General features: G+C 39.0%; 1 protein-coding gene across 13 annotated transcripts in view; it reads right to left on the bottom strand.

Moving 5' to 3' along the window:
* Positions 1–545: 545 nt before the first annotated feature.
* The window catches only part of PABIR2 (PABIR family member 2), a 23673-nt gene continuing 11300 nt past the window's right edge, over positions 546–12918 (bottom strand). For 7 of the 13 annotated variants that reach the window (XM_044911532.1, XM_044911536.1, XM_044911538.1 and 4 more), the window contains 2 exons: positions 10528–10624; positions 546–2445 (listed from right to left, as the gene is read on the bottom strand). In XM_044911532.1, coding sequence (XP_044767467.1) covers positions 2376–2445; positions 10528–10624 — 167 coding nt within the window. In that variant the 3' untranslated portion in view covers positions 546–2375. Of the gene's footprint in view, positions 2446–3256; positions 3418–10527; positions 10625–12918 lie in introns of those variants that run through there. The other 6 variants (XM_044911529.1, XM_044911531.1, XM_021684368.2 and 3 more) reach the window with 1 other exon arrangement.

The following is a 12918-nucleotide window of genomic DNA, read 5'->3' as shown; positions in this document are numbered from 1 at the left end:
AGGGTAATAGGGTATCGTTTCGGTAACTTCTCCGCTGGTTCAGAAGAAATATGTGAATACTTAAGTACTTACACATATGGAAGGGGGGAGAGAGAGAATGATAAAGCAAATGTGGTGAAATGTTAACAAACAGGGAACCTGGGTGAAGGATGCACAGGAATTCCTTGTGCTATTCTTGCCACTTTTCTGTGTGAAATATCCCAGTTCATGTTTTTAAGACATTGAAAAGGAAATTGAGTGTTTAGAACCTGAGTCATGCAGAAAAGGCTTTTATTTTTTACCTGTTAACCCCCCATCTTATTCAGAAGACTAAATATTTTTGGAACATGTAAAAAAATGAAAAAAAAAAATTGAAAATAAGAAATATGTGTGGCCTTGGCAAAAACTGTCTAAATTGTCCAGTTCTACAAAATGCTCATGAAAGTTTGACAGATTATGTGGAAAGAGGTTTCTTTTTGTTTTGGGAAACAGCCCAAACTTCAATGCAGCTATTCTTCTGTGCTCCTGGTATCATTTTACTCCAAACTTGACTGCAATTAGACACAGAGCATGCGATACTGGGACACGGAGGCAGAAAATAATTATTAATAAGGATAAAAGAGATAGACTTGAAAAACTTTTACAGAATTTTATGCATGTGTACACACTTTATTAAATTTGCATTCTAAGATATACACAAGGTCAGCATTTCACAAAACTTCCTATTATTTATTCCAAAAGCAGTTATCATGAAACAGAGTATGATTATATAAGTTAGTCAAGCAAAAAGAGCATCTATAGGATTTTCTTATCATATCATCTCTTGTACTTGCTTTCAAATAGAAGCCTGAAATATGATATATTAGAATAGGAAGAGAGAATTTTACTTTATAATAATGACCACTTTTCAAATATTAGACTTTATATAAAAATAAAGGGGTACTGTCAACAAAGCTCATCTGAAGGTTAGCGTCTCTTTTATTTATTCCAAAACAATCCCTGCATAAACTTAACTTCCTAGTCAATTTGAACAATAAAAACGAACCTCAGTTTAAACGATGAAGTGACTCATCTCGTCTCCTGGTTCTCACACTACTGTAACAACTTCATTTTCCTGTCCCAATTCTCACCCACCACTGAATTTCAAGAAGAAATTTAAATACCATCACATTCCGAAGGTTGTTTCTTTTGAGTCCTAAATTAGAGCCAAAAAATCATGGCCAAAAGTATCCCCTTAAGACAAAGAAGACAGTAGGGTGAAGGTGGATAAATATCCTGTAAAAGAGAAAACCATCTCTTGGCATTATATGGGCAGAAACACCTGAACGTGGTTCTTTCCGAAACAGAATAGACACACTGAATACCATCGAAGTAATTTTTCTTTAAGATGGCACGCTAGGGACCACGCTTCATAATATGTACACTGATGTTAGGCTTGAAAGCTTCTGGACTTTGCACAGGCGAAAGCAATACGAGAAATCAAGCCATTAATAATGGCCACCGTGGTGGTTATTACAGTTTAAAATCAACACCACATCTGATGCCGGACAGAACTACTTACTGCAAGCTAAGTGATGCTCTCTTGTAAGTCAAAGAGGCTAGATCTCCCTTCAAGCCATACAGGAGGACTACTCTGTGAGTGCCCTCAAAGCGCATCATCTTCCATTAAAATTCAAGAATCTTGGCCTTCAAAGGACACAGAAGCAGGAGTTTCCGTTTCTTACATTCATTTCAAAAGTGGAATATTATGATCCTAGCAGGCAAATTTGCATATTAAACACAGACAATCCAACCACGATGTCTGAACATTGAAAGAAACCTAGCACAACAGACATTTTTACACATTTTCAAATAATAAATAACACAACGATAGATTACACTCGGGTTTTGTTTTTTTTTTAAATAGCTCTAGCAGGATTTTCCTCTTTTAAAAATTAAATAACTTACGGTACCTCAGACTTACTATCATGTACACTGTTCACAGCTCAAACAGCTTCTTAAAAGCAGAATGCACAGTAACATTGACTTTTTTCAGCTCCTAAAAGCTTCCCCATAGATATTAAATTGCCCTTACTAGGAGGCAACATCAACAAGAACTGGATTCGGACTCTGGTGGCAACACGATAACCCAAACACAGTCGGCAGCAGCACGCACTCACCACGCGACAAAACCAACAAATCCAGTAACAGAAAAGTAATCAGGAAAAAAAAGCAGCAATCAAAACAGTATGTGGCAATCAGACACATAAAGCCCCCTTTTCTACCCTACCTTATGACATCCATCTTTACAGCACAACACTGTACCCCAAGGCACCTCAGGCCTCATAATACCACCCGAAACAAGCTGTCAAGCTCCATGTATGCTTTTCTACACAGTGCTTTGGGTGTAAATAACATTATTCATTCATTTGTAGATGCTCCACACATCTGGTCAAGGCAGGAATTTCTTCTCCTTGATAACACCACCTAGAAACATTAACAATATTTTATATATTCCTTCGGGCAACAGGTTTGGGGAGAAAAATATCAACTGTGGTGGCTAAGGCATAAGAACCTGCGGTGAGTCATCCAGGCATCCTGTCAAGTCCATTTACATTCTCAGCACTAAAATCAATCCTCACATCATACACTCCACCAGCAAAGCGATATGGATAGTAATGAAAGCGACTACGTGTTTCTTCCCCTCTGAGAAATGGCAAGTAAGCAGCTCAAACAGGAAAGGGAAACAAAATGATGTACTTTAAGCTGATGCAGAAAAATAAAAATTTAATATAATCGAAAGCAATCCATCTATTATTGTGAAATAAAGAGATCTGAAACTATGTAGTCAACAGAGAACAAAACAAAAACAAAACAAAACAAATCTCTCAAGCAAGAGAATTTCTGATCAACTTTAGCTGTCGTGTCACTGCTGGGAAAAAGAACTACACATCAGTGCTTTCCTTAAACGTATAGACTCCACAATAGGTGCTCTCTGAGGCACTGAGGACAAAATATATATGTCTATATATATATATATATATGTATATACTCTAGGCAATCGAAAATGAGTATTGGGAGATTTAGTCACTAGATCCAAAATGAGATCCACAAAAAGAGACATGAGTAAGGTCACTACACTTGTAAACTTGAACTTTTAGAGGAGAGAGATGCCGAAAAGAATGGCATCAAAGTGGGTTTTTTTTTAAGTCTGTCACACTTTAATCCTCATATGGATCAAAGTTCTCTGCGTTCCTCACTGAACATTTTACGCAAGGAACAGCAGTTAAGACGCTGAATCAGAAATGGGTAAGTCACTTGGGTGAGAGATCATCCATCAAGATGAACGGAGAGCATGAATTGGAGCATGCTACTGGAGACTCTGCGGTTGTGCTGCCTTTAGCCAGTGAGTCTGAGGATAAGCCACTGCTGCTACTACTGCCATCCAAAATATCTGAACTGAGGACAAAGCAAAAAGAATTATAAGCAGATGCATCTATCAGGGTAAAGGTAAACATAACATGCAACAACACAGTTTCAAGAACTCACACATCGGTAAGAGCATTTGTAAATCATACCAAGCATAAGCAAGAGCAATGAACTACATAATGTACTGTATTCAGATACCTGCACAAACAAGGTCACAGAAGTCCAAAGTAGGACGCTCAAGGTTCTGTATCACTTTAGGGCTCTCTTGGAGCCACCAGAACGTCCAACATAGAGTAAGCACTCCTCTTGACATGTCAGGACTTTGGTGAGGGAGTTCCCTTACCTTCAGCTCAAGACATTGCTATCCTGAGATTTCGCTTCTTTCCTCCCCATCAGCCTTCGAGTAAGAGGACTGGCTACTCACTGAGGTACCCTGCATCATCTGAAGTACTCTAGTAAGTTCACTGCTTCATGGTTCCTCTACTCCAGAACATGGTCGTTCAACTACCCTAGATTTGACCACTTCCCCCTTCGCAAGATGCCTTCAATTCAAACACATTTTTTTTTTCTAATTTCTCCCTGCACTGTTTGTCTTTCTTATTCTTCTCATTTGATGAATTTGACAGTTTCCTTTTCTCTTCCTTTCAGAACCCAAAGGTGTCCCTGATAACTCTACAAGCCTCCCTCAGTTACTATCCAGTTAGGCTGCTAAAAGGAATGTTCTATTGCCACAGACCCAATACCTTCACCCTCCACTGGCCTCTTTGATTCTGACAGCTAGCTTCTGCTCCCATCCTTCCAATAAAACTCCCAGTCTGGGCATCAGAGCCCCTAGAATCCAGCCCAGGGATGCCTTACCCATCCAGCCCAGGCTCTCGTGGCTGCCGACCACCCATCTGGCCTGCTTCATAAACCTGGCTTCATACTTCAGTATTCACAATTAAGAGCCTTCACAATTTCGCACCAGGCTGCCTTTCTGGCTGAGTCCCATCAGTCCAACATTGTAAGTGCTATGCTCTATATCTGGCCTGAATTCACTCCTTCACTTATTCTAATATTTACCAAGGACCTGCCAAGTCCAGGAAGTATTATGCTAGATCTTAGAAATATAATGGCATCTAAGATAGACACGGTCCCTGCCCTCATGGAACTTTACAGTAAGTACAGTGGGGGACACAGGCTTTTAAGTAATCACGCTAATACATATATAATTTGTGATCAAAGCAATAAAAGCAAGATACAAAGGGCTCTGCAAGCATATAACATGCGTAAACCTGATCTAATTTGGAAGAACAGGGAGGAACACGTTCCTCAAAAGTGATACTTGAGCTGTCATCTGAAAGATGGGTAGGCATTAACTAGGTCTGGTTTGGGAGGAAGCAAGGGTAGTTTTAGGAGCCGAAAGCAGGCTAGTATGGCTGTTAAGTACAGAGAGTGAGAACACAATGAGAGACAAAGCTGGAGAGGTAGTTGGGCAGTTTTAGGATTTACACAGACACACTTTAATTCTGAAAAGGGAAGCAAGCGTAGAATTGGGAGAAGGAATAATGAATCAGGAAATATGGGTTCTAGCTGAAGTCTGGTCACTAGCTCTTTTACAAAAGCCCACCCTGGTCTAATATGCTCTGAGGCTAAATATTAGGAGTCTTTAATATGATTACTTTTCTGGATCTCCAAGTTAATACATTTCCGGTGTTAAGCAACCCATGGTACATTTGGAAGTTTCTGGGCCCTATAGCCTACCCCCCACCTCAACGACATGTAACGCTTTCCCCCCTCTTCTCTGCTGTGGATTGTTTTTAGGTGGAGACAGAATACAAATAAACTTCGGAAAAGTAAACATAAAAATGGAAACAGTACAGTCCACGGAACTCCCACTCTATGCTCACTGCTGTGAAATGCATCATTAATAACAGCACTTTTAAGTAAGAAGTTCGGAAAATTTAGCTGGCACTGCTATTTTTTCAACCCAATGGTAAAACAGGTCTAAAATATGAATTATTCAAACTACTGAAAGAAAGTTACACAGATAATCTAAGGCATTGGAAAATCAAAAGACCTTTATATTTGCCTTTGGAACATATGTGATTTTTCCTCTTGCAGCATTTTGCCTAGACTAATATTAAAATGAATTTACTTTCCTAAAGCACATATTGGCCAGGCAGCCGAAGGACACGCTCTGTGCTACTTGGCAGGAAGAAACAGGCTTAGATTAAAATTTGGCCACCCAGCAGATAATCTGAATATAAATAAAGACTTTCTTATTCCAACCACCAGACTTACGGTGAGCCCTGGGTTAAAAGATTCCATTTGTAACAAAACCTGCTTGCTTAGGTGAATCCTGTATTCATTCAAAAACACAGAACATGGCTCATGAGGAGAAAGCTCTCATGTAACATGGTTGATTACCTTAAGAGAAATAAGCTAACAGGGAAATTACCAAGAAGTTACCAAGACAAAAAGAATACAAATCTGAACATTTCGTTTCATATATTCCTTTTCAGGAATTTCTTCTCTATTATTAAATATGAACATATGAAAAATTGTGTTCATTATTAGTGAAATAGCATACTTACATATAACCGCCAGTGTAATTTAGATACAGAACTTGGTAAACCGTTCACCAAGTATTTTCACTAAAGTCTAATTTCTGTTCTAATAAATCTGATACTACTACACTTGGTCATGGAAGCAGAGACTACAGGTAAATCCGTGTAAAGCAAGACTTACGTGATTTTTTTTTTTATTCACAGAGAGGTCCCTGAATAAAAGTGACTTTCACAGCATTCATTACTAAACCTTCTATCAGGCTTTCTAAAAGCAACAAAGTACGGTCCAATTTGAGTTTATCTTTTTCCTTTCCTAGCTGAAGCTCTGTTGGAGGTGTTAATGGGCTTCAGACTAATGGCTGAAAGCCAGACAACGCAAGGAAAGCAAAGGACCTAGACAGTTCAAGTTGGACACAGTACACGAATCAAAAATGAACTAATTCTAATTCATTCTGGCCACTGAGTATACATATTGATGCAAAATCTGAACCACACATCAAAAACACTTACAACTATTAAGGTAGTGCCCTCAGTCAAAAAAAAAATAAGGGCGAAAGTATAAGAGAATTATTAAAACATTCAAATGATAAACAATAAAATCAGGACGTCCAGTGTGACTCATGCTATTACCCATCTGGTTGAGCCACTTTGTGCCTTGTCCAGTCAATAAACTGGGTTCTATCCGATTAAGGACAGGCAGGTAAATGCACTAGAAATTAGACACAGCCCTATCAACCCCTGCACAGATTCTGGTATAAGCTAAGACTATGTGGCATCCCCTACCCCTTGGTGTGGGTTAAAGTGGTCCATAGGGTAGGTTTTCTGGTCTCTACTATCTTATCTTAGAAAGATCCAACATTCTATTTCTGCATAACTTCTAAGTTTTTAAGATCACACAGTTAAATATAATCATTTCCATAGTCACCTTGGAGATAGGAGTTTAAAAGTACCAGCACAGATGTCTAAGCTGCTCACTTAAACATGTTCAAGGTATATGTATACGTTCTATTATTAAATAAATCATGATTAAATCTTATTCTTTGTACATGTCACATATTCCTGATTAAATTTTCTTGCCATGACACATAAACCATTAAAAATAATGTGAAAACCACGAAATGAAATCCAGTGAAAAATGTTAAAATAAAACTATAACAAGGTTAAATTAGCAGTCACACTAACACTGATGCACTGGGCAAGAATTTCATGGGAGAACTTTTCCTTTCCTGTATGAGAAACAGACTATCACTTAATCTTCACCACATGGCTAGTAGCCCTCAAAACAGATCATCTTGTTCCCATAAGAATGAGGAGCAGAACAAGAGTCCACAACACACAAAAAGAATCAAAGCACCATGGAAAGGTGTACTTCTAAGCTATGATCAAATTCTTGAGGTTCGGAAGAACTAAATGCAGAATGACATAATTCCTGCCTTGTGCTTGACAACGTTCCCCAGATTTGGCTGGCAAAGATTTCAGAGTTTTCGTCTAGTAAAAAATATGGTATCAAGAGCGGGCCTACTATTCCTTTGGGCAGCAGTTGCCACATTGGACACAAACCCCAAATAAGTCTATACTCAAACTTCATGCTTAATTTACACTTCAAAGATGTCAGGTTTTACTTTTTTTAATATATTCTTTTTTTAAGATAGTATGTATTTGACAGAAAGAGAGAGAGAGCGCGCGCACAAGCAGAGGGAGCAGCAGACAGAGGGAGAGAGAAGCAGGCTTCCCTCTGGGCAGGGAGCCCGACGTGGGGCTCAATCCCAGGACCCTGGGATCACGACCTGAGCCGAAGGCAGACGCTTAACTGACTGAGCCACCCAGGTGCCCCAAGATGTCAGATTTTAAAGACTGTTACCTAATATATGAAGTTTAAGTTAAAGTTTTAAAACCCATCTTCCCTTTGTGGGGTGGGGCAGGGAAACAAACTATGACAACTGAAATGATGAGATACCATCTACTAATGATCCGGTACCTTTTCTGCTCCCTAAAATGTATTAAAATGGTTTCCTTGGTTATCAAGTAGATTGGCTATCCTTGGCAACAGAAACCAGAACACAGCTAGCCTCTGTCTCTGTTCCCATTTCTAAGAATACAGATGTCTGATCAATGAAACTGCATTACAGAGATAGGAAAAAAAGGTTTTGCAAAAGCAGGATCCAATTTTTACGGATCATGAATAACTCCTGTTTAAAATCTCTTTGTGGCAGACATAAATGTCAGCAGTATTAGGATACAAGGTGTCCCCAAAGTCGGAGCAATTTTAAGCTTTAATATCCTCTGGAGTCCAGACGCTACAAACTTACCAAAAACATCTTTTAAAGTTTAATTGCTTAAATATCTTTCACACTTAGTTTTGTGAATTTGGAGTAATAAATTTCTTTTTAACCTATGACTTGAGCCACACGTTGGCCTGTTACTGCTCTGACTGGCCGTAAATGAAGCAAATCTTTCCAGCGTGAGGCAACGCTTTTTGTCTTTATGGATCAAAAGTGCCCTTGGTCACCAGTGTCGAGGTACCCAGGGCTCTCATAGCTAGTCACAGCTCTGAGGAGAAAGAATGAGAGTAGTGGCAACAGAACTAGGACCCTCACCATAGCCACCATCACTGACAACTTAGGCTTTGCTGTTCAGAGGAATAAACATCTGGACAAGGGGTGAGGACCCTTGGTAAATCCCAGACCCTTCTCTTTCCTTTTTTCTTTATTTGTCTGAACCTGTTTCATGGCTTCCTGTACAGTCAGTCTGTGACAGTATTTTTTTTTAAAAATCACTTCACCCTGTACGTTTTCAGCTTGGCAAAATGCTTCCCTATCTTTTCCCTAACTTGGTTACTTGGTTAGCAACTGGGTAAGCAAAGCTATTTATAATGTCATGTGCCTATATTAAAACACACTTTACAATTAAAGTGATAGGCAGTTTCCACTAAGTATAGAGTTTCAGCCGCTAGTCCTCTTGACAAGCCTTAGAAGTTTTCTCTTTGCAATCATCTACATACCTGGAAAGGCACTCTATACCAAAATTAGCACACTGAGCTACCAAGGACAGACACAGATGAGAGAGAAGAGAGACTGTGGGGCTGAAAATAGCTAGAACAATCTAAAAGGCATCTGTTCCAAGGTTAGAACAGTACTGATCAACGAGTCTAAGAAACTAGAAGAATCTGTGACTTCTTGGTCAACCAGAAGTACAGGTTATCTTACACAAAACAATTAACATGGGATCTGGAAAGACAGAATCACTAATCCTTATACCGTGTAAGTGGTGTGCACAATTCTTCCATTTAGAGGACACCATCCTTTTATTTTTAAAGTGAATGTACTTTTGGGCTCTTAAAAAAGATCCTCAGCTATAAAACTCAGGAAACAAAAAGTCCTGAAAGGCACTACACAGTTGTGTCTAGAACACGGGTGCTCAGTGAATTAATTAGAAATATGTACCGAGGGGCGCCTGGGTGGCTCAGTCGTTAAGCGTCTGCCTTCAGCTTGGGTCATGACCCCAGGGTCCTGGGATAGAGCCCCGCATCGGGCTCCCTGCTCAGTGGGAAGCCTGCTTCTCCCTCTCCCGCTCCCCCTGCTTGTGTTCCCTCTCTTGCTGTGTCTCTCTCTGTCAAATAAATAAATAAAATATTTTTTAAAAATGTACCGAGGGGCACTAGGGTGGCTCAGTGGGTTAAGCGTCTGCCTTCAGCTCAGGTCAAGATCCCAGGGTCCTGGGATCGAGCCCCGCATCAGGTTCCCTGCTCCACAGGGAGTCTGCTTCTCCCTCTGCTGCTCCCCCTGCTTATGCTCTCTCACTCTCCCTCTCAAATAAATAAATAAAATATTTTAAAAATATTTAAAACAAAAGAAATATGTACTGAAAGATTTCAAAGTATTACCTGGCCACTGCCACTATCCCTTCCCCTTCTTTCCAATATGTATGTCAGCATCCAAGTACTCAACTTCAGGTATATGAAGTTAACTTTTGCACAAAAACACTTAAGGGCCTTAAGTTAGATACCTAAACTTGGATGAGTAAGGCTAAAAAAAATTATGTGACTAGACCACAGGAATCAGGAAGTGTATACTAACACTTGTTTTTATACTGAAAAAAAACAAAACCTGGGTAGGATTGTGACAGAATACCCCAAAAATTTAAAAAGATTTTATAACAACAGAAAATGCTATAGAAAATGCCATGCTTCAGAGGATGCTGGTATTCTCTGCTAAGTCAAAAGGATAAGTCAAACACAAGCAGAGCAGCTACAATCAATGCACATTATCCACAGCAACCCAGACTCTTTCTCACGCCATCCAGCTGTTGCCACTCTCCCACACCATTAGCACCTACTGAGAGAGGCTGACCTAACAGGAGTTAGGAAGGAAGGTGAAGGTGCCAAAAACATACACACACTTCTAAAGGAGTACTCAATGACTTTCAAATTATCTTTTTTTTCACATTTTCTGTACCTCCATGGAGCTTTCCCCTCTACAGAGCATGAATAAAAAGCCAAATATTATTTCAAATGATCCCAATATACTTTTGATGTGGCTCTTTTTTAACAGATCATACCCTAACATCCTTTGGATTTGATTTCATTTTTTACCATGAACTGAGATCAGACAGTTGCGCAGCCTCCGGAGACAGCATACTGGTAGTGCCTTGGAAGAGCCTCTTGGGCTGGCTTTCTGTCTCCATTTCACCTAAAACAGAAAGAGATGATGCTACCGTAAAACAATTTTACAGATACAGGCATGGTGCTTAAATAGGATGATCTTTGTTTAACGAAAGCTCAGAATACTTCGTCAAGCCATTACTTCAAAGCTGTTTTTCCACGTGCTTTAAGGTGGAAGAAATATACTTCCATATAACCTCAACCAAAAAGCAAGCAGCCCTAAAAAAAAAAAAAAAAAAAAAACACTCTTATTTAACACGCAAAAAAAAAAAAAAAATTCTTTAATAGAAGAGCAGAACACGGACTGCATCGGGCAAAATGAATCAAGGCTTACCCCAGCAGAAATAAAGAATCCCCAAACAGCTGAAGTTCACAGTGAATAATGATTTATCCTGAGAATTAGTGAAGACTATTGATTTTATATTACTTTAATATTGGAATATTTCCTGAGTTGAAGTCAAATGGGTTAAAAAATATGTAGTCTAATAAATGGTGTATAAATCAAAGATTGCTTTAGACTACTTAGTGAAAATGAACTTTTTAAAAAGTAACTTTGGGGGCGCCTGGGTGGCTCAGTTGGTTAAGCGACTGCCTTCGGCTCAGGTCATGATCCTGGAGTCCTGGGATCGAGTCCCACATCGGGCTCCTTGCTCAGCAGGGAGTCTGCTTCTCCCTCTGACCTTCCCCCCTCTCGTGCTCTCTCTCATTCTCTCTCTCAAATAAATAAAATCTTTCAAAAAAAATAAATTAAAAAAATAAAAAGTAACTTTGAATGCCCATCTGTAACTGAAAGCAATTATTAATCCATTCACGAAATTGGTGTTGTACTGGCCACCTCAATCTTATAAACTGTCTCAGAACATCTGTAAGGTAGCAGAAAAACTTTGCATCAATCGGAATAACAACATTTTGCCACCAGGAGTGCAAAGACTAAAAACCCTCTGTTAAGACAGAAAAAGCCCCTTTCCAAATAAGCTATGATTTAAAACACACAAATACCTTGGTTTTGAGGCTCCTTATCTGAGCTTTAAAATGGAATATTAAATAAAATCTAATTCTTGGGCCTAACTATATGCTCCAATGGGAAATTAGTAACTGTGAATTTACAGCTGTACAAGATTCTTCTGATGGAAAAAGATCAAGCAACAACAAATGCAACATTCATTTTTTTCTTCATATTATCAATTAATTCATACTATCTTTCTTCTGGAGCTATTTTGAAAATTACTAACTGAGGAAAGGTTATATTTTTATTTGCTTTTGCCATGCTTTAATATGGAGCTTTTAAAAGCTACTGCCTGGCTTTCAACAACCCCTCATTAGCAAAAGACTTTAGCCCTTTTCAGCAAAGAATTCCTCCATCTGCTGGTATATTTTGGAATAGCTTTGAAACCAAACAACCGTACTAATTCCACCAACTTCCTGCAACATATCAAAAATTAATAATAACAATAATAATAATGGCTTTAATTTCCAAGTGTTATTTTCACCTAACAGCTCCTGAGAAGGTTCTTAGGGTTGTAAATAATTCCTTGCAGCATTAAGGAAAAAGACTACTAGGTTATAAAATAAAATTTGTTCACTAAATACAAACATCGTCACCATATCAAAACCTATTTTCCAGAGCACACCATCTTTAAGTTATCTGCAATATTGTACTTTTTGAATCTGTGCATGATGCTCTATCGGTGGAAAGCTTCCACCAAAGCTGCAAATACCTGTTTACCTAGTATTAGGAGAGGGACTGTTTCCTGGCCCCAAAGGTGATCTGCACAAAGAAACCACTTGCTGAACTGCTTTTTCAAAATTATGGTTAAAACTCTTGTTTAAAATGACATCCAACACTTGCAATCATATGGGTATAGCCCCAGGAATAATGAATGACTCAACCTATGTTAATTTTTTGTGCTTTTTTAAAATAGACTCCATCAGGGGCCCTCACAGGCATCTGAAACTAGCACCGAGTGAGATCATTTTAGTTTACTACCCTGTGATTCAAAATAAGGTAATTAAGATCACCCCCATCATATCAAAAACCCTATGTGTTCGGGCGCCTGGGTGGCTCAGTTGGTTAAGCGACTGCCTTCGGCTCAGGTCATGATCCTGGAGTCCCGGGATCGAGTCCCGCATCGGGCTCCCTGCTCGGCAGGGAGTCTGCTTCTCCCTCTGACCCTCCCCCCTCTCGTGCTCTCTTTCTCATTCTCTCTCTCAAATAAATAAATAAAATCTTTTTTTTTTTAAAGATTTTTTTTAAAGATTTTATTTATTTATTTGAGAGAGAGAATGAGAGACAGAGAGCATGATAAAATCTTTTTTTTTTTT

This window comes from Neomonachus schauinslandi, chromosome X (assembly GCF_002201575.2).
Source record: "Neomonachus schauinslandi chromosome X, ASM220157v2, whole genome shotgun sequence".
In the NCBI taxonomy this organism is placed as follows: Eukaryota; Metazoa; Chordata; class Mammalia; order Carnivora; family Phocidae; genus Neomonachus; species Neomonachus schauinslandi.
Note: the sequence above shows the minus strand (reverse complement) of the source record. Positions and strands in the feature narration are given on the sequence as shown.